The sequence below is a fragment of the Limulus polyphemus genome, unplaced genomic scaffold, assembly GCF_000517525.1.
Source record: "Limulus polyphemus unplaced genomic scaffold, Limulus_polyphemus-2.1.2 Scaffold327, whole genome shotgun sequence".
In the NCBI taxonomy this organism is placed as follows: Eukaryota; Metazoa; Arthropoda; class Merostomata; order Xiphosura; family Limulidae; genus Limulus; species Limulus polyphemus.
In genome coordinates this window covers 376,843-400,360 of record NW_013665937.1, presented here as the reverse complement: position 1 = coordinate 400,360, position 23,518 = coordinate 376,843, and the positions used below count along the sequence as shown (strand labels likewise).

Here is a 23,518-nt window from a genome sequence, read left to right as displayed (position 1 = left end):
TCAGTGGTAACCTCTAGGGACAGATATAAAACTATTCAGTGGTAACCTCTAGGGGCAGATATAAAACTATTCAGTGGTAACCTCTAGAGACAAATATAAAACTATTCAGTGGTAACCTTTAGGGACAGATATAAAACTATTCAGTGGTAACCTCTCGGGACAGATATAAAACTATTCAGTGGTAACCTCTAGGGGACAGATATAAAACTATCCAGTGGTAACCTCAAGGGACAGATATAAAAACTATTTAGTGGTAACCTCTAGGGGCAGATATAAAACTATTCAGTGGTAACCTCTAGGGACAGATATAAAACTATTCAGTGGTAACCTCTCGGGACAGATATAAAACTATTCAGTGGTAACCTCTAGGGGCAGATATAAAACTATTCAGTGGTAACCTCTAGGGGCAGATATAAAACTATTCAGTGGTAACCTCTAGAGACAGATATAAAACTATTCAGTGGTAACCTTTAGGGACAGATATAAAACTATTCAGTGGTAACCTCTAGAGGCAGATATAAAACTATATCAGTGGTAACCTCTAGGGACAGATATAAAAACTATTTAGTGGTAACCTCTAGGTACAGATATAAAAACTATTTAATGTTAATCTATAGGGACAGTTAAAATAATTTTTCAGCGGTGTAAGCAAGGACGAATGATCCAAGCAGAAAAAAAAATATATTTCAAATCGTGATCGGAAACAGAAATTGTGCTGCACAAAACTGCCCCGAAATTCCTGTATATGAAATTGCTTAGAAGAAACGTTAAACACTTAGTCATAAACCAGTTAATAGAAAATGTTTAAATGAAACAGACGTTTAATAAACGAAAACTGTGTTGCATGGTTTAAACTGAAACGTGAATAATTCTTACTTCGGTCACGATATCTGTAAATTGCTTGCGGTGTTTATATGCACGTATTTGGTAGTGCAGGGATGGGGGGGGGGGAGATGTTGGCGTTTCCGGAGTCTAAGGGCAGGTGACGTGAAATGAAACATATTCGCACTGTAAAAGACCTTTCTAGATCACGAGATTTGCTGGAAGCGCAACAATGACATCCGCCATTTTGAGCGTCAAGCCGTCCAGTGTTGAGTGACTATGGCAGTGCTTAGAATGATAAAAAATAAGACTTGTACGAAATACAAGGGGGAAAAGAAAAATTGGCGGTATACATTTGGATACATTTTTCTAGTTATGATGAGAAGTGCCAATATGTAATTCTTTGGAATATAGACTATTGTAGCGATAGAGTTGAATGAAAACACTCTAAATCTTGAAAAATGTGCCAAAATAGCTTATGAGCATAAGTTGAAAGAACTTCATATGAAGAATTCTGTTGTTTTTTATCCATATGTTATTTCACAGATGGTTTAGACGACTATTCATGTCGGTTACTTGTCTGAAGATGTCAAAATATGATCAGCTCCCGGATATTATAATACTTATGTGTATCTGGTTGGTTCCACTAGTAGTTTAACTCATGAAAGTATGCAATACTATAAAAACTGGGGTAATTATAAGTTCTTATTAGGATGGGTGTTAGACGTGAAAGTAAAAGAAGATTGTGGCTTGTGTACTAGAAACTGTGAATGTGTGTTTTATTATTTGTAGCTTATATTTTTTTTATCTTCCATAGTCGCTAATATGACCATAAAACTTGTAGTCACCAGTATCGAGTAATAGCAGTATTTATTCATTGTGATGTTGCCTGTATGTTTCACGTCTGACAACATAGTAATGTCTGATGGATGTTGCCTGTATGTTTCACGTCTGACAACATAGTAATGTCTGATGGATGTTCCCATGTTTGATTACACGTCTGACAACATAGTAGTATCTGACGGATGTTGCCTGTATGTTTCACGTCTGACAACATAGTAGTGTCTGACTGACACTGTCTTAATCTAATAACAGTACCTATATCATAGTAATTACATACCTTACTCGTTAGTGCCTGTAGGGATTGATACGGAGCTCTTATAAAATATCAATAGTTTTAATAATTGATAAATTGTATATTTCTTAAACACATATTTAGTGACAAAGTTTGAATTTATACAAATATTTATTCATAGATTTATTCTGATACGTTTCACAAAATATGCACTGTAGATACCGGAATACTGTGAAGGTTGCTAATGTTTCCTCATAACTGTAGCAGTCCATACTGGCTTTCTTTGGGTCTTCTGTAAAAAGACATACTCAGTTCTGAACCCTGTCTATTGATGCAGCCAAAAGTTCAACAATGGAAACTCATTTTCCCATTTCATTTTTTTCCCGTTTTATAGCAATATATGCTGGTATATCCTACCGCTATTTTTTTTTCTTATCAGTACACATATCGTCACATGTGAATCACTGACATACTAACTTCTAAATTAGGATTCAACTAAAACCTACGTTGTTGAGTTTGTATATCGTGAGCTCCTTACCTCTTCTTCATTAGTCGTCGGTTCTCTTGGGAGTAACAAAAGTAGTCCCAGTGTTTTTTGCGACTGAAATTCAATCACATTTATTATATATATGACGCATCGTCATGAGAGAGTTTTTAAATTATGCCAAATAATAAACTTACAGTTCCTGGCATGTTTATCGTGCAATTTAGTAACATATTTAGATATTATACTTTATAAAGTCAAATAAGTTCGCAATGATAATAATTCGATACACTTGTCTCGAAATGATGGTTTTTTTTTTCCATAAGATCAGATTAACTTAATTATGCAATACAATCATCAATAAAAACAAATTGAAACGATTAAGAAATAGTTCACATTATTTCATTGTTCTCAATCACAACCGTATTTAAGGCAATAATTTAATGCTATTAAAGAAATAGTTCACATTATTTCATTGTTCTCAATCACAACCGTATTTAAGGCTTTGTATTAGATTAAAAAATAGTTATATAATGTTGTTTAGGTAAAAGCTAGCTTTGAATCCAGATAACATTTACTTCAACACTTCACTATTACGGCTTCATTATGGGTTGAAGTCTACATTTGTTTATATAGTTTTATTATTTGAAGAGTAAGAACATTCTAATCAACGCGCCTAAGACTTTTAAAGCCCTTTAAATTTGTTAATAATTCATGACAAATCTAGAAATTATTCTTCTTTCTTGATAATATTCCCTGTCCTTTCAGGCATTTGTACTAGACATTAGTTTTAAATTGCATTTTGCGGCTCTGCTTGTGACAGTGAAGTTCGGTAAAACAACATCAGAAATATTAATGTTATATTTGTATTCTTTCTAAGAACTATGTCTTATATCTACTTCTACATAATAAAACTTAACCTCTGTTTAATAAAATATGAAACTAATTAACAGATTAATCCAAAAGATTAACGTTTCATCTACTCATTAAAACCAGTCAAAGCAGGAGAAGTATTAATTTAATCAAACTTAAATTCAAAAAATGTGCCCATTTTTGCAATGGTTATTTAAAAATACTCCCTTTTTTCCAAAAGCAAAACATAGTGAAATTGTCAAATTAAAAATATGCTTTCCCTAACCAAAACTATTTACATTACAAGACTAGCTCAAACGGTATTTGTACTGCGATTGGCTGATGGAAAATGACGTCACTGTCTGGCCACTTTGCATGTACGTCTGTTCGACAATAGACAGACGCGTAGCGCATTTGGAAACAACTGTTTAAATTTTTGAACAGTAAAACACTATATTAAGATTAAATACAACGTTCGCACTACACAAAACCAATACATAATATAACCTCAGTTTCTTCTATCATTATGCTTGTCTTCCTAAAGACGAAGGAACAGGTTGGTGGTCACAAACAGAGATTAAAGTTTTAGAAAAGTTTATAATTTTTTTTTTAAATTTTAGATAAGTAATTTCACTGAAATATTAGATAACTGAAAGATATAGCTATTTTTAAGTTAGTTTATCGATTTCCGCATCTTTTTTTTCCTGGGTTCTTAATACTTTATTACCTTTTCTACAGTGTTCAGAGTTCGAATCCTTCTACTTTTTTTTTCGGAAACAAAGATATTCTTGCTCTTAAAGCAGCTAATTTCTTGTCTTTTTCATTTCTCATCTTTCCCTGGTTTTCAATGGTTGCTTCAAGTTCCATCACTAAATTGTTCTGATTTCAATTGGCTCCATTTTGTTAACCCTAAGCAAATGATGAACAGATGACAGTTGCTTAAAACTTGAATTAATAATTTAAAAAGAGCAGACAAATTTAATCCACTCAACAAGCACAGTCACGTATGTTTGGAACACTTTAATAATGATGATTTTAAGAGACACTTAAAAGCTCAACTACTTAGTTGCAAAAGCAAACTGTGACTAAAACCACGTGTCATTCCTTTTCTCCGTTTACTGACGTCATCGAATACAAGAAATGCAAGTGATACCGAGTGAACGAGCTGCTAGAGTGCAACAACGACAAAAGGAAAATCTCAGAAACAATCAACGTCCCTCACTATTTTTGTAAAATGATATCAGATTAAAGTTTCCACTAAAAAACAGTAAATGTGCATATGCACTCACAGCTTATAATAAAAAAACTCCACTTAACAATGTTAACATAAACTTCAATAAAACTTCGTTTACCATGTATTGATTACGGATCAAGATTATTGCGTCACGAGGCTTGCTCTTAGCGCCTGTTACGCGACTCGTAGTAGTTCGCGATATGTTACGTCAGTGCCTGACCTCTCGTGAGCCGTAAACCCCTGTTGAAACACGAGCTAAAATCACAAGATCTGTTACTGCTTACGGTTCCTTTTTCGTTTGCCTTTATTTTTTTTTAAATAGATATCATCATTGTAAATGGTCGTAGGTATGACATGGCTGTTTGTTATAATTGTAACAAAAACAGTAACGTTATTTTTCATAGATTTCCTGTGAAAGATAAACCTCTACGTTATCGTGCATCGTTTTTCTCTGGTACGTCAATCTTTGCTTTAGCTTTTACTTAATCATTCTTCATAGCTCTGAAACATTATCAACTCTTTTATGGCTAGTGTGCTGTGTATTTACGCTTAGCCGATGCATTGTGACTTCAACTAACGGAAGTACAGTACCGCAGGAGGTAAGCTGACTTGTTGTTGTTGTTTTTTCGAAATCGTTGCTCAACAGTATACTGAGAGAAAAGTTTAATTGTAGATCTACAGAAACTATTAATATAAGTCAAAGATTAAAAATTAAGTTAAAGAGTTTTGGGTTTTCTTTTATTTACAAGTTCCACAATTCTCAAGTGATAAAGCCTCGTTTCTTCGATATTAATATCCACATTTTTTGTTTTTAAATGCTTATTGAGATCACCAAATTTTCTAGCGAGAACAACTGACAAGGTTGCTATAACGATATCTGATGCGATGAAAACGACTTGGAAAAGGAAAGAAAACAGGGTGAGGAAAATCCCCAAGGCAAACCTGGCACGTGACATCTTCGACCCCGTAAAGAAGATATATCTGGCGTGTAACATCAACGAAAAAGGTTTTCTCATCGTTTATTCTCAAGCCTTTACCTAAGCTTATTGACGTCCACCACAGCAATAATTCTGTAATCCCGAGAAGAGAGTATAAAATAATAATGCACAACAAAGTATACTGTTTTGCAAGTCCACGCTTACACAAAGTGGCGACGAAAAATCTAGTTTCTTCTATTTCTTCAAACGATATGGCGATTTCAAAATCAAGATTGATCTGATTACTAAAGAAGAACCTGTGTAACTGAGGAAATAACAGTATAACACAGTCCCTGCAACAGAACCATCAAGCATCTTAAACCGCATCAGGGAGGCCAACACTCCAAGCACGTTGGAGCATACCAACAACACAGGGTAGGCAAACTCCATTACCTTTCTAAGTTAACTTTTTGTTTTCGACTCTAGAAGGAGCCACACGCAAACCAGAGAGCTGCATGAAAAGTAACAAAGAAGTAAGTTCGCTTCTCTGTGGTACTTTCAAAACATTGCAGCCTGTTTCTTCTTTACCTTCTCTGCTAGCGATACTTACCATGGTAAACTGAATTTTAATTACAAATAAACAATAACCATGAAAATTAAACTTAAAAAGCGGATTTACAATAACCAAAAATAATGATTACTGCTATATTTTTTTAGATTCAATGGAGAAACAGTAAGAAGGGAGAGAGGAAGAAAAGTAAGTGAACACAACAAAAGCTAGGCGAGCAATCAGACCTCGCCACGTGTGCAGCTTCTGTACCTCGTACAAGGCGTTAATGATAAACTTCACTGATTAATAACGTCACGTGGCGGTGTTTAACTTTCCACAACAACAACGATCAATCTACACATATGACATGTTAACATAATAAACTCAGTTCTTGAAGTTGTCAACCTTCAACATTAGAGAGTAGAAGGTAACGTTTGTTTAATTTATGCTCGCAACTCAAAGAGGGCTTTATCAGGAAAGGGAGGGTATCGGTGAAATATAACTTTCTCTCCATACTAAGGCTTAATCAAATCCTTCTGTTAAAAGTGCGTCGTATTTGATAAAAAATAATCGACTTTTGATGTTATAATAAAACTCCTTACCCAAAGTTTCCGCTAGAACAGCATCCGCCATTAATGTAAAAACCACCAATCTCACTTTTAACTCTGTACTAGCTTTCGCAAGTGTACTACCTACGCTCAAGATGGTTGTAAGTTTGTATAAGATAAAGGTTATTAATGATTTTTTTTTAAATGGTGATTATAATAGAAATAAAACACACAGACCTCTATATCCATTGTCTTATAAATTTATATTTGTCTTCGCAAATAAATGATTGATATTTTAAACAGCTTTCTGCATAATTACAACAGGTCGGCTTAAAGTGGTGTTTTGAATTCCGCTGCTTTCCTGAATACTGTGCTATGCGAATTTTTCCGCTTTCTTTGTAAAGGGTGAAAAATTTCTCCTTCGAAACGTTTGCTGTACATTGTTTAAACAATTTCTTGCCATAAAAATTTCGATTTTCTGTAAGTATCGATAGCCAGGAATTCCCCGCTAACCAAATATATTGGTGTTGAGTATGTAGTATGTGTCACCACGGCTCGGCGACACGCTACTATATTAACATTTGCAAATCGTTTCTATAAAGTGCAACTAACCCTTTGCAGCCTGTGCAGTCCTAATCGAATTTTAGTATTTTTATTACAATACAAATTATATTTCAGCTTAACTGTACAGAATTATACTAGTTTTCAAGAATAATTATCTCAAGGAAAGTGAACTTTCATCCAAAGTAATAAATATATTAATTTCTAAAGGAAGACCCTTTACCACAAAGCAATATAATAATAAATATTGTTTTTTTAGCTTTTTATAAGCACCAAGTATTACAGTTAAACCCTGATCTCATAACTACGTTATCACTGTTCATAAATGTAATTACACAACAACAGTTAATTACCAAATTCACCGCCGAGTTTTAAGGTATGATTGAAGGTATATAACGATAAAATATTCGGCCTTCGATACAAGCTTAATTTCGGCATCACATGCTTGTACGTGCAGTAGGACATGCGAATTATTATTTTAGGGTAGACGAATGCTTCCTAATTCTTTCTCGTAAAGATTGGATTGTTGACCCAATATATCTCCTGTAGCACCTAAAATAGGTATATTTATACACAATCGTCGATCTTTGGAAGTTTACTAAAATGAATATTCAAAAGACTGGATAAACTCTGTAACAAAACAAATCCCACGATTCTTTCAGCTTAAACTGAGCATACTATCGATGTTTGCTGTATTAGTTACAGATCATTTATCCTAAAAGACCAACTTATTCAACTTCCATGAAACACAATCCATAGATTTATCTTTGAATTACCTTCGTAAGTCATTTCAGAATTTGGAAGATTTCTTATTTAACAAGGGTAAAAGTTCTAAATTATTTCAAAATTAGCAAATAAACCATTTTAAGTTTTCTTGTGAAACTATCCTATTTCATAACCTTGCTCTATACGTTGAAATAATGGATTCAGGAAGAGGAGAATATATCCATTTTCAATTTCAGCAACATTTTTTTTTTACATTTGGATGTTATTTGTTCAGGAATTCAAGAAATAAACTGATTTTGTGTCGATTCTAAAATGTGACGAGTGTCATCTACATACCTTGTATAACAATGTAGTTTAAACTCCAAAAGTCAATATCCCAGTGGCACAGCGGTATGTCTGCGGACTTACAACGCTAGAATCCGGGTTTCGATCCCCGTAGTGGGCAGAGCACAAATAACCCATTGTGTAGCTTTGTGCTTAATTACAAACAAACAAAACCAAATGTCGATTATCTAATTAATATTTAAATATGGTAATAGAGGAATATTTTCTTAAACTAAGCATTAATCTAAACCTCATAACACCACCATCAATTTTTTACAGGTTTTATTATTAAAAATAAAATACGAGTCTTTAGAACCCAATTCCAGAAACTTCTTGGAATACCTTTCCCAATATTTTCTTTACGATAAACTGAACTGGTAGCTAATCCAATGTAATTAGATATTCCATATGAATATTGGCCATATAAACAGTGTGTTGGCAAAATTCATGGTTTTAATACTATTGGAAAAAACGGAGCTATTTTTGATATTGTTACTAGAAAAACATAGAATGTCAAGAAAGTATTTACATAATTATTTAATTTGTAGTTGAAGATGCTAATGTTTGAAATAATGGGTGTTATTGATGTTTTATTTCCGTTTCTTAAGTAAACCCTATTGATTGGCATTAAGAATGTCATACATTTTAAGAAGGTAGTCCTCATTATTAGGGTTTAGTTGTGATGATGTCATTACATCATTTCAATTTTAGTATTAAGTTCCATTCAGAGGAACTGGGAACATAAGGATTCTTATTATAGCTGTATTTGTGAAGATAATTTAGAACAAGATTGGTAATAGTTATACTTATCATATCTAAAAATTAAGTCAGTTTGACCCCAGTTTCAAGATTTTATGGAAATGTTTTGGAAGTTGTAAAAAGTAAAGTGGAGAGTGGTAAAATAAAAACCTCTAGTTAATACCCTTCTAGTAGTATAATCTAACTGCAGATTGGATAAGTTGATAATGATGTTTTTGAGGTTGACTAAAAAGCTTTTGTGATTGGGCCTATCCAAAAGGTGTTTTGTATATAGTGGATAGTTGTTAGAATTTTGATAATAATGTTTCAGTGGCATTTTAATATAATATGTTATATTAAATTGTTTTGAATATTCAAATAAGCAATTCACTTGACAACCACAGCTGATATACAATCGCCATGGAATGGCTTGAATCAGAACTACATTTTGACATTGTTTGGCATTTAGAAGGAAGTTTGATGCCACTGAAAATTGATCGCTTTTGGGAATGATAAGTAGCAGCCTTTTCCAGTGAAAAATATTCATACCTTCAGATCAGGGATTAAGAATTTCCAAGACAGGAACATAACTATACTTAACAGCATTGAAAAACAAAAGGAAATTAATCAACTTATGTTACCAAGCCCATCCAGAAAGAGATCTGCAACAAATTGCATTCCAGTTGTGGTACTCACAGTGGGCATTATGTAACAGACGAGAATCCACAAACACAAGTCAGTAAATCAAATTTCTAGAGGGTCTGTCATCAAAACTAGTTAGTGCTGGTTTACAGAAACATAGAGACTGCCAACATAAGTAAATCAGAACACTGAAGGAACTGCTATCAAAACTAGATGGTGTTGGTTTACAGGAAAGTAGAGGTTAACAACATGAGTAAATCAGAATACTAGATTGATTGACTGTTTTGAATTTTGTGTAAAGCTACACGAGGGCTATCTGCACTAGCTGTCCCTAATTTAGCAGTGTAAGACTAGAGGGAAGGCAGCTAGTCATCACCACCAACCACCAACTCCTGGGCTACTCTTTTACCAATGAATAGTGGGATTGACCATCACATTATAATGCCCCATGGTTAAAAGGGGTGAGCATGTTTGATGGGATGGGGATTCGAACCCACGACCCTCAGATTGCGAGTCAAGTGCCCTAACTACCTGGCCATGCCAGGCCTCAGAACACTAGAGGCCATTCCCTCAAAACTTGTTTGTGCTGATTTACAGGAATGCAGGAGCTGACAACATGAGTAAATCAGAACACTGGAGGGCTTTCTATCAAACTAAATGATGTTGGTTCACAACATGAGTAAATTAGAACACCGGAGGACTTTCCATCAAAACTCATTTGTACTGATTTACAGTAACATAGAAGCTGACAACATGAGCAAATCAGAACACTGGAGGACTTTCCATCAAGTTTGTGCTAGTTTACAGGAAGGCCAAGTCTAACAAAATGTTTTCTCTGAAATGTTATGAAAAGTTTAAGTAAAACTGGAAATACAAACATGTGAGCAAGTCAGTTGCTCATGATATTTCTCATGCATACGTGATACTTGGTTGGAATTGAGTAGTAAAAGCCCTATAAAAATCTACAAATAATCACACTTGATGGAAACTTGAGAAACAGTTTTATATATTCAACTTTAACAATACAAATTTGTTTAACAGAGAAAACACAAAAATAAGTTACCAGACTTTTTAGTTTGAGTTTAAATATAGAACATTTTGTAACAAATAATGACTTAGATCTCAACTTTTACCAAACAATATCAGCAATTGTACAATTTTCTTTGGAGTTTTTACTTGGCAAATTACTTCCTAGAATAACATTATTCAAAATTTTATCAAAAAAGAAACATATTCAAAATATTTAACATCATATAATTTCTGAATAAGATTTCAGAATATTGTTTTTTCTATAGCATAACACAACTCGGAGAGTACATGATTGATATGATGGTTTTGAAGAGACAGATTTTCATCCCAACATCAATTATGAGTTTAACAGAAGATATTTTTCAACAACAAAAATTTTAAATATAGTTTCCTCGGCAATGGCTTTTGGTTAAGTGAAGGTCAACAATTTCTTTTTTGGTATAAAACATAAACATCACAGTGGAGGTTGACCACAACTATTACTATCCCACAAAAATCTTCCAGTCTTGTATTCCTGAACAAAATCTAAAATATTCAATGGATTGTGGTTAAGTGAAGATCAACAATTTCTTTTTTGGTATAAAACATAAACATCACAGTGGAGGTTGACCACAACTATCACTATCCCACAAAAATCTTCCAGTCTTGTATTCCTGAACAAAATCTGAAATATTCAATGGATTGCAGCAGCATTGAAGTCACCAGGACTGATTGCAGTTACAAGCTAAGATGCATACATGTATGCAAGTAAGTAAGAATTATATGGCTTGTGAAACATTGTACTTAAAAAAGACCAAAGAAACAAGTTTTATTAAGTTAATATTGTTCACAGCTAAGTCAGCTGTATCTCCAAGGGTCAAGTGTTACAACATGTTAAACTACACAAAGAGGACCTTTGATGTAATTCTTTATTACATGTAGTTTTTATTAGTTCTATAGCTAATAAAACTAAATTCATAACTGACAGTATCATAAACACTTTGAAAGCTAGTAGAACATTAAATAGCCATAAACAAGTTTTACCCTAAATTCTGGCATGTCATCCTTTTCAACTCTCTAAGTCATTATCAATAATAGATGATGGAAATAATTTATTTTAGTTTCGTAAATGAAGATAGCTTTAGAACAAAGTAAACTTGAAATCACTTCATGTTCTACTATAGGTGGAAAAAGGTCTTTCAAAAAGCATGAAATTAATAATTTACAGAGTAAATCAGCTTCATTAAAATTTACCAGATTGTGACATTTTTAACACAACCTTAACGCTGTGCAATGTATAGTTTCCAATTTTGTTGTTTTTTATACATTAAAAGAAAAATATTCAAAATTTACAATGATAAAACACATGAAATTCTTTTATTTATTTTTAAACACAAATAATATTCAATAATTCTCTTACTATCACTACAGTTTCATATTTTTTTTACCAAGTATTATTAGAAATAGGCAAACCTAATTCAATCATTGTATCTTGCACACATTTGGTTCACCAAATGTTTGCAATTATTAGATAATATATTGTACAAGAAAAGAATTATAACAAAAGTTTGCTTACGAGTTGACTGGAAAATGGTCTGTTTTGGATATCGCAATTTTGACTTAACACATGGCTTTACTAATGACTTTCTTTTACATGTTTGATCCTATTAAGTAAGTATAGTATGAAAAAGGATTCATGTATTGAGCATGAGAAGTTGAAGAACTCATTTGTTAAAATAAGACATTATCTTTTCACAAATGAAATTTCTGGGAACAAAAAGATTAATATATATATATATATATGTTACCATTATATTAAACACAGTCCACTAAATGTCCTTGAAAAAATATGTCATATTCAGTTGCTATACATAATCTATTATATTCAGCCTGAACCCGCAACATTTTGAAAGTGAAAAATTTCCAATATTTTAATAAATATATTATCACTGCATTCAACAGATGTTTCAATATTACCAGTCCAAAAAAAACAACTCTTGATTCAATAAATACTAGTTAATCATCAACATTTTCCCCACTTCCACTAGATCGAAAGTTTTTATTTTCATTGACAATATTACCGATGTCTGCTCTGTAATCTCTTGAAAGGGGAGATGGACAATGTGAATCTGACATTCCATCACCTTCAGTTCTTATGAAATCTTCAGAAAAGTTATATATACTATCTTCAGGTTGATCGAACAGATTTAGAAGCTGTGGTGGATCCATCAGTTCCAATCCATAGTTGTCTTCCCATTCCATTTGATTATTAGCCTCTTGTTCCTCGGGTGACAAGAAAGCACTGGTGTCAGCATTTGTTACATTGAAAATTTCTGTAACCTTGACCTGCATGTTATCATCAAGATAGTAAAAAGCCATCAGAGCATCATGATTTGCTGTGGCTTCCAAAATACGCTCAAAGTTGTCGGCATTTTTAGATTCAATGGTACCACAGAATTTATTAAGATCTAGGTTCAAAGCTTTATTGGCAATATCAATGGCACGAAGATTATCATCTTCACTAAGAGATCTAAAAGCCGTCATGAGCTTTCTTTTCTGACTTGAAGATGCATCTATAGAATCATCCAAATTAATGGTGAAGCCAAACTCCATGCTATTGATGATTCTTTCTGGTCCTCGAACTTCAGTTCCAGTAGATCTGCGTCTACGTGGTAACCAAGATGTTATGGACTGGTTGTAACCTTGTTCAATCCTGATGTCTTCCATTGACTTACTCTGCCTATCAACAAAAAACGGGTATGACCGAGACATTCCTTGAGAGGCCAGAGAATTAACATTCATGGATGTCAAGTATGCAGCTGGGGTATCTTCAAGACTATAATCATATTCTGTGATAGCCAACTGACAAGAGAATCTGTTGAAAACAGAAATTTCAGTATGCTTCTATATAATAGAGCTATATGTTCTAAATATACAGCTTTTTCAATGGTAGAATGATTAAAACAAAAATAATTAAAAAACATTAAAATGTGTATTCTAACTAATACTTCATAATTTCATCCATGTAAAAGATTTTAAAAGTACTAAAAACAACTTTGATAACCTATTTTCTTTTTAAATACCATATATATATATATATATATAGTCAGCCATATTGGGTAGGCAATATTACCTACAGCTTTCATATGTTAAACATTATTCAATTGAAATCTTGAATAACAGAACTCACCTTTGCTATAAATATTTACAGAAATAAGTACTTACCTTGCTTGATGCTACAGAGTAAAAGCCTTGACTTAACTAAAGAAATAAACTCTTAATGTTTGTTAACCATTTTAACAGCAATGTGTTTAAGGAACATTTTAATTATCAGAGGAAAACTCCCATTAAAAGAAAGAAAATAATTTGCTGTAAAAATTATCTAATTTGAATAAATCTTGTTATTATTCTTAAGTTGTCAGTATTTTTAGACAAAAAAAAGTAAAACCTATCAATGGATTCTTTAAAGAAATCATGCTGAGTAAGATAAAAAATAAGACTTACCAGTGACTGGAAACAATACAAGAGAATTAAATCAGAGTACTTACTGGTATGTCCATAAAATGTAAATATACTGTGCATAATCTGTTCAATGGTTCCATATGTATGTTACAGATTTTTCACTTTTTTTTTAATATAAAACAGAAAAAAAAAGAATTTATGACTTAGAGGCCTAATGTATTCCTTGAATGACTGTACCCTCTGCTGTGGACTACAATTTTGCCTATTAAAGGCTCATCAACACAGCTTGGGTCATTAAACTAAAGAAATACAGTTGGTGATGCATGTATAAAATTTATGGGGTTTTTGAGTAGTTTTTAATTCACCATATAACAACCTAAATTAACTTAGGTGTGTAAATATTATGGCATTGCCCCTAATTTATTATTCAATATTATACAGCAGACCAATTGTTTAATGATTCTATGTGTATATGCATAAACATTTTGGGGCAGTATAAAATGAAAATAAATAAATTATAAAGGGCAAAAATGGTTCTTTTTTTTGGTAGTATTTTATATTACCTACTTTGTACAGTTTATTTATCATTTTGTTCATTCAATTAGTACTCATGTTGTCTTCATGTCCTACTTTCTTATATATAATTCTTTTGCACCACATCAAATTTAATACATTGATACAAATAACTATGAATTACTCTTTTTGTTTTCAATTTGTATCTATAGAGTTCGTTGTCATCTGCTCAAGATTTCCAGTGCTTAAATCTTCATCATAAGTTTTGTTTCAGGACTACTAAGTAAATAGAAAATTAGATTTTTCCATTGAACATCTCAACATACATATTTATATTTTCAGTGGCACAGACAGCTGTAGAACCTGCTAGAAGTTTATTATGTTAAAAAGCAATATATATCTATTTCTTGTCAAAGCAGTTCATTTGTTTAACAATAAGAAAAAATTAGTCATCAACTAGTTTGTGAGATGTGTAGAACATTCTAAACTTTTATCCACTTACTTGGCACTGTACTGATGACGCTTTCTGTTTACTGAATGGATAATAGTTTTAACGATCCCCAGCACAGCAACAAGACTGGATCGTACCTCCTTCTGCAGAGTCGGCACCATCTGCCAAATCCTGAAAGTGTAATTTACACTAAGAAGTGTCATACAATTTCTACAGCTTTACTTTATGTTGTTGGAGACTAAAACTTTATATCATCTTTTTCTTGCATTGTCATGGAAATAGTTTATAATTGAAAATAGACAAAATCACAAATTAAACAAATTTCTCCTTTTACTTGTATTAATACACTTCACTGTAATATAGCAGGTTTACTAAATGTGACCTTTTGCCCATTTCATTTCCAGTGAAACATAGACTGTATTATGTTTCATGCTTTTAAAGAAAACTAACAAAATGATTTGTCATGTAGCAGAGTCCTTGTTAATATGGTTTCATTTTGACACTTGTGGCCAATAAAGATCATCTTTGAAGTTTGACTTTTAAGTGATGTTTTAGTGATAACCTGATGAATTATCAAACAATATGAAACTTCACTTATATCACCTTTGATGTTACCAATAACATTAAATAAATAGGAATATTCAGACACATGATATATGTGTACCATTGTAAAAATCAAGTAAAAAGGAAACTTCGGTTTCATAATATTTCTGTCACTATTAACAGAAAATACAGAGAAACTTCAGCTGCATGTGGTTTACATAAATGATTCTTATACTATGTTTGGTAAGCAAAGTTTACTGGTGTTTTGAAGCTTAAATATAAAATTAAGACTTCAAATATGTAGATAGTATATAAGAGTATGATTACCAGATTCTTCATGAAAATTCCCTTACTTGCAAAAGATGACAACTGTAACATCAAAAGGAAGAACATATGGAAGAGTCAGAAGAGATAACAGCTTCACAGGCTTGTGACGGAAAACCCAGTTAATAACTCCTTTGTTTACCTGATCTGTTGCCTCTTGAATGGCTGTTTGAATTAAAAAATTTTAAAACACCATGAAATATCAAGTTTCATTCTGATAAGATGTAAACTCAAAATTCCTATTTAAGTGTGAGGTATAAGACATATTAAATGGAAACAACAGTAAATTGTGTTTATGAAACACTTACACTCCCATTAATGTTATACTATATGGTTAAGTCTTTCCACTTTGATGATGTAGTACCTGTCCACAAGACTGGGGCTAATTTTCTATATACCAGTGACCAACTTTGACATCTGGCCCTCAAAAGTTAATCAGGCCTAGTACTTTATATGCAGTATCTGTTGTATAAATTGGTCAATATCCATTTATCACATGTTAAAATATGTCCACAAGGTTTGAGAAGATTTTCTATGTACCAGTGACCTTTTGATCTTTACCTTTGACCCATGACCTTCAACAGTTAATTGGGTCTAGAACTTTATATGTAGTACCTTTTGTATAAGTTAGGTCAAAATCCTTCGATAAAATATTCAGATATCCTGTTCACATGATTGGGATGGACAAATGAACAGAGGAAAGAACAGATGCAAAATAATATGCCCTGCTCTGTGATACTTTGCAGTGGAGACATAATAAATGATAACAATTTTCTTTTACAAAGTTCTTCCGAATGCTTAAAACTAGCTTGATAACTATTGCCATCCACCATGTACCAATGTTGCAATTTTACAATAATATAAAGTATGCAAAAAACATGACAATAACGAACAATAGAGAGTTTAAGACCTGAAATAGAACAAATGTGTTTAGAAAAAAAAGAAAATATTTGTGACTTAGTTTGCAAGTACATCCAGAAACATTTTACAACAGCTATTAAATTCCATTTTGATCTCTATAATACCCTTTGTAATGTTACTAGCCACTAGATGGTGCCATTTCTCAGAACAATGAATTCTTATCTGCTAGGGTATACAGGCTATTTTTTCTATCTAGTTTTTTAAACACTATCTTATAGTTATTTATTTCTTAAGTTATACTGTAACTCATACACATGAGTAAAGACAATGTTATATACACTGACTAGCGACTTTATTATGACCTTACATAATAATCATGTTCAACCATTTTTCACCACAGCAATGGTCAGACATAGACTCTACAAAAGGTTGTCTTGTTTGATTGTAGCTCTTGTGTTGAGAAATGAATATGGTTTGTAACCGGTTCAAGGATGTCAGGAGGAAGTTGTGATGGCAAATGATAGCAACTTTCAAGGTTACCACAAAATTGTTCAATTGGATTAAGATACAGTGCTTGGACTGGCCAAGAAAGATAACATGCTCTTCAAACAATTTTCAGATAATACAAGCACAGTGGATTGTTGCATTATCATCTTGGAAGTGCCCCTGTCCATCAGAGTGAACACAACATCAATACTCAAGTTATTCATCCTTCTCAAAGAAAAAAAAAAATCAAAGGACCCAATTCCTACAACAAGAATTTTCCCCATACAATTTCACCAACTCCAAGAAAAACTTGCACCGTGTCATTTTTTTCACAATTTTATTGTGATTAAAGTAAAGGGAGAAATGGAACATATCAAACTATATCACACATTTCTAGTCACTTGCTGTTCACAGTTTACACACTAATCACCAGTTAAACCATCCTTTTCTTCCTTGTTTTCATCTGAGATAAGGAGATTTTTCAAACTAGTTGTTTACTACATTATGACAGCATTCATAATGTTTGTCGCATAGAAGAGTTGGAGATAGTTGAATCTTTACCATTAATGAACGAATTGAGATATGATCTGATATATGTTGCACTTTACAAACTTTACTTTACTTTACTTTAATATCTAACAGATCATATTATCAGTCTTCTTAACATCTGTCAATAAATTAAGTATTACACAAATGTGTGTCAAGGTCCTTACAAAATAGCCAGTTGATGTGTATGAACTGACCTAATGTAAATCTCACAACATTCCAAACTGCCTTCTTTGAATGATGAAAGATATTTCCACATTTTTTTTAAACCCGTGTATTTTTACTATTTACAATCATCAGTAAATGAATCAGTTATAATAAATTTGGTAATTTCTTCAATTAAAGAACAAACAAAAAATAAAACTCCAACTTCCCATTGACAATTTAAAAATAAGTTTACCCTGATATCTCAGAATTTGATGTCCTATATTTTTATCAGAACACTTCTGCCATCTAATGGGCAATAATGTTATTATGACATTTTAGAACAATAAAAAATAAAGTGTTTAAAAAGCAAAATTAAGCTATAATAAAGACATTGTAAAGATCTGAATACTTTACATCAGGGAAAATAAGACAGGACTTGTACACTAACCTCTGACAACTGTTTCTGGTAAACTATCTAACAAAGCTATCTGCTGACGTTCTTGGCAGCCCGAACAACCATCATATTCACCTTCGACATCCAAAGCATATGACATTTCTTCATTCACATCTTCAGGATTGTCTCCTTCTTTAAGCAAGAAGCTGGATTGCACAGCCAAACATCTCATACATGAGATGAGATCTAAAAATGATCATGAGAAACTGAGTTTAGCAAGACAATTGGTAATTGAGAAGATATACTCAAGTGAACTTCAGCATAATTCTCATAAGTAAATAAAAAGAAAATTAACATGTTCCTTAATTGAAAGTGTATTTCTGATAGATACTCACTTCCATACACAGAAAGCTATGTTCCTCTTGATGTTGCACTAATAAGCCTGAGAGACTTGCATGCCACCAAACTTGTGAAAACTCCCACCTAAACTTCAGTGAATCATGTGAAATTGCACTAATGACAATTCATGCAGCAAGACCCTCCACCAATTGAAGTTTGATACACCTCCTTGCACAAATGTACTCTACATTCACAAGCAAAAATTTCATTCTTTGATGAGGGCACAAAGAAAGGTGCACCAGAAAAATGGGGAGGATGGGTTAAAAGGTGTATGGAGGTCAGTATCTATCAGAAATATATTTTTAATTAAGGAAAATTTTAACTTCCAACACAATCACTCACCTCCATACAGAGAAAGCTAGAATCCCACATTGAGAAGGTGGAGGAACTGGTGCAAAAGTTACTTACATGAGCTCCCTTCAGCAAGCATCCAAAGGAAGCCCATGTGACATCATACAGCAGGGGCACACCTGTGAGAGACTGCATTTTCTCTCATACAGGGTATACTCTTCACCCAAGAGCAGAATTAGAAGAGGCAAAAAACCTGCATGGTGTTGCAAGGATGGGCAGAATAGGTACATGACCATTGGAACAATCACATACAAAATGTAGGACAACCAATAAGTGTAGTGAAGTTGAGGCTTATTCAGACTGTACTGTGGGTGCACAAATCCTCAACCATCAGTCCAGTCTCTACAGGTCAAAACCAGTTGTGGGAGAAGGGCACTTGTGATAAGTATCTGTACACAACTTTTCTACTGTCAGACACTTTGAGCCCTTCACCAGTTACAGGAGGAGGGCATCGTGTATTCATTTTTGTTTATTGGACACAATTAATAGGAATACATATATAACCACAACTCGACCATCAGACACTACGGACCCCTTGCCTGCTGTGGGTGTGTGAGTGATACATCACAGTGGGATATGAAATAATATCATCTACTCTGTCATCAGGTACAGAGGGTTTTGGCAATTGCAGGAATAGGAAGTATGATAAAGATAGACAGAGTTACAAGCGCTATATAGTGATATATACCCATATTTCACTTGGAGATTGTGATGTATCTATATGCAATGGGGTGATCCACATTACACTCCAGAAACACCCCTGCCCAACTTCTCACCATAAACAAACCCTTGTTCTAGCATTTAGGTCCCAATCAGTGAGAATTCTCCTTGATCCACCACCTCAGTGGCTGGGAGCTAAGTGGCATGCTTGACTCAAAGGATAAGATTCACATAGGAGAGGAAAAAAGGACATAGACATGCGTACAAGTACGAATAGGACTCAAGTGTTCAAGGAGAGCAGAAATATTAGCTAAAAGTTTAATAGGGATGTAGGTAAGAGCATGGAGAACCACAATGATAATCAAACAAGCAAGAAGTAGGTGTTGGGGGCAGTGAGTAAGGAAGGAATGAAAGAGGCAGAAAAGAAGGGAACTGTGACATCGGAAAAAGTGGAAGGTGAAGGAAATGCTACCCAAAAATCTGTGATAGAAAAGACTTACAGATCACGGGAGAACTATTAGGAGGAGGGATATGTGACAATGTAATGAAGTCCAAGGGAAATGATGACAAAGAGATGAAGGGGATAAGTACATCCCATACTATGTATGGTACATGGAGGTAGAAGGGTGATAGGAGTGAGACATAAAGATAGCTACATGATTAGGAAGGTGGACTGGACAATCCCACACACAATGATAAAGGGATGTCATATTGCCAGGAAAGAGCAGTGTGTGAGGGTGGATCAGAATAAATGGAAAGTTGGGAAGGGAAAGACAGGGTTGAGACTCGAGGAGATGGAGTAATAGAAACAAGAATAGGAAGACTGTGAGGTTCAACCAAATGAACCCCTAACAGGATGTCCCAAAATTGAGATAGAACCTGAGGGAGGAGATGGAGAGGAAGAAATGCATAGTAAAAAAGACGAGACGGACCAGACAGATAGGGTGGAAGGCAACAAAAGGAGGAGGAACAATGAGAAAGCAGATTAACAGAAAACCAGTGGATGAGTAACCAATCTGTGGGCAGGATGCAGTCCTGTCAAGAAGACAGCCTGCAATGAAATGCAGTGTCCCCAGAACCTGACAGGTTATGAAATTATGAACACCTTCGAAAGGCATAGGCTCAGAACTAAGTCTGAACATGATCTTTGAGATGTATATGTAAAGAAGTAAAGAAAGCAGATCAAACCTTAGCTATGAAGAGTACATGTTACGGAGTAGGTAGCTCCATCTAAACATTGACCAAGGGTGACATAGTACGGAGCACACGAGCATGTCTAAATCCTATCTGCTAATGGTATGTGAAACAGTAATTAATTAGGTCTAATGATCATATATGATGGGAATATGTTAAGGAACAATGAACTAGGATGAAACATTATCTACTACATGTAAATGCTAAGAAGTAATGAACTATAACAAAATAGTATTTCTATGTGTTACTGGTAAAGGAGTAATGGATGAGAAACAAATACTGTCTTCCATGGGGACAAATTATGCAGCAGAATACTACAATAAAACATTAATTATTAAGTGGCCATGCTTAGGAGTAATGAATGATGTCTACACATCATCATCAAAGTGTGCAATGTAAGAAAGAATAAACAATATTGAAATATTACCTCCTATGTAATGAAAGAGAACTAAACAAGAACGTTGAAGTATGCATGCTAAAGAAGAACTAGATCGAGGTATCACCCACCTTGTGTACATATTACTGTGTAATTAACTACAACTAAACAGTACCTACTAAGTGTACATGCTAAGGAGTAATGAACTCTTATGAAATATTACCATCTAACTGACATAAAGAGTAAGGAACCATGACTAAACAATATATTCTGTGTGTTATATATGAAGAAATATTGAATTAGAAATAAACATTAACCTCTAAGTATGCAAGTTACAAATAAGCAACTATCTCAAAACATCAACAGTTGTGTATATATAAAGGATCAATAAACCATGACCAAACATGATATAACTAAGACTAAGCATTATTTTCCACGTGTACAAGAGAAGAAGTCACGAACAAGAACTAAACATTATCATCTAGGTATATGTAGTAAAGAATAAAGAGTAACAAACCAGAATGAAATATCAACCACTATGTGTTACATGTGAAAGAACAACTAATTGTAACTAAACATTAACGTTGTTATTTACATGGTAAGGAATAAGTAAATATGACCAGCCATCAACATCTATGTGTATGTGTGAAAGAGAGATGAACTCTGACTAAATATAATATACTAAGTGGTAAGAAACTATTATTAAACATTATAGTCTAATAAGTATAAGTTAATGATATATGATATATCTTATGCAGATATGTTAAGGAGTAATAAATGATGTCTAAGGTTTACATAAGACAGGAAAGTCTGGAGATATTCAGTAGGTAGAGAAGTATCGGGCAGAAAGTCCCTCTATTTTGTCCACCTCAACTGCAGCTTCAAAATCTGTAAAGGGAAATGTGTGGCAGGGATGGAAGAAGATGATCCAGGTGGCAACATGGACTTCACCACATGGTAGACGATGTGACGTTACTCTTCTTCTTACCATACTTTCAACCTGAATAGCATCTGTTGCAATACATGATGGTTGTCATGATCTCAACAGGCAAGAACTTCTTAAATTGTTGGTAACAGTGAGTGATATTTGTATTCACATCAGCAGAAAAAAGAATTTACATTAATCTGTGAATTCATATTGAGGGGTTGAAAATACAAAGTAAAGTTGATGAAGTTGTCGTAAAGGGTGTATTTGCACAAGGACATGTGTTGCACTCCTACTGGTGGAGGGTTTTACTGCATGATATCCCAACATGCAGTAGCACAAATTTATGAGGTTTAGAAGGGAGTTTTCACAAGGCTGGTGGCATGCAAGTCTCTCAGGCAGATTAATGCGTCTTTAAGAGGAAAATAGCTTTCTGTGTACGAAGGGGAGTGATTGTACTGGAATTCATCACTTCTCTGATTTCTTATCTGCTAATCACATTTTAATAGTTCTGTCTTGTTTTTACAAGCAAGTGATTGCAACAAAGGTATATTTCTAACAGTTGCATTTACATCACAGGGAGACCACATTCTTTTCAAACTTGACAAAATTCCATTTTTTTTTAGACTGGCACATGTGAGAGCAAACAATACACTGTTGTAAAAAATGTTATGTCATAATTATACCTAATTAACACTAGCCTAGTTTGTAATTTGTAGTACAGCAAAGATGGTGGAAAATAAAATTTTAGATTATTTTCTTAAGAATATTTGATTTAACTTATCAACTAGAATTAATCAGATAATTATCAAAAGATAAAATAACATAGTGACTGGGAAAAATTATATTAAAATATACCAACAATTGGTGACATAGCTAAGCATAACAGTTTTTGTGTACGTGCAGGTTCTGAGATAAAATGGGAAACACATGACTTTCCAGAATTTTCAGGATTTGAAATAAATATTCAATTTTCTCAGAATTCTTTAAGTCATTTCTCAAATTTCCTTTTATTTTTAGACTTCCACATTCTACGAAACTTTTAATAAAATACAGCAGAAAAATACTAAGCCTCTTTAGGTATTTGTAGCCACAGCTATCATGAACTGAAATATAACCTGGTAAAAATGACACTCAATTACTCCTACTGTTTTAATAAAACCCAAGGCATCAGATGTGACATAATGAAGGCATTTACTGAAGAGTATTTTCTCAAAATATTCTAATATCTTGACATTTTCAAAAGAAGCAAAGGTAAATAAGGTGAAACTACTTAATCCACATATTTGCACAAAAAAGAATTCTGAGTTATTATGTGTGTAACATATACATATAATAAAATATAAGTTGCTACACTCCTTTAATAAATAGCCAGTATTTTTTATACATATTAGTTAAAGGAAAA

At 33.3% G+C, this 23,518-nt stretch overlaps 1 protein-coding gene across 2 annotated transcripts in view; it reads right to left on the bottom strand.

The window, feature by feature from the left end:
* Nucleotides 1-10,482: 10,482 nt before the first annotated feature.
* The window catches only part of LOC106457410 (patatin-like phospholipase domain-containing protein 2), a 26,100-nt gene continuing 13,064 nt past the window's right edge, over nucleotides 10,483-23,518 (bottom strand). For both annotated transcript variants that reach the window (XM_013916824.2, XM_022383329.1), the window contains exons 7-10: nucleotides 18,263-18,454; nucleotides 15,804-15,939; nucleotides 14,959-15,078; nucleotides 10,483-13,356 (exon numbers count right to left, since the gene is read on the bottom strand). In XM_013916824.2, the coding sequence (XP_013772278.1) occupies nucleotides 12,498-13,356; nucleotides 14,959-15,078; nucleotides 15,804-15,939; nucleotides 18,263-18,454 (1,307 nt within the window). In that variant the 3' untranslated portion in view covers nucleotides 10,483-12,497. The remainder of the gene's footprint in view (nucleotides 13,357-14,958; nucleotides 15,079-15,803; nucleotides 15,940-18,262; nucleotides 18,455-23,518) is intronic.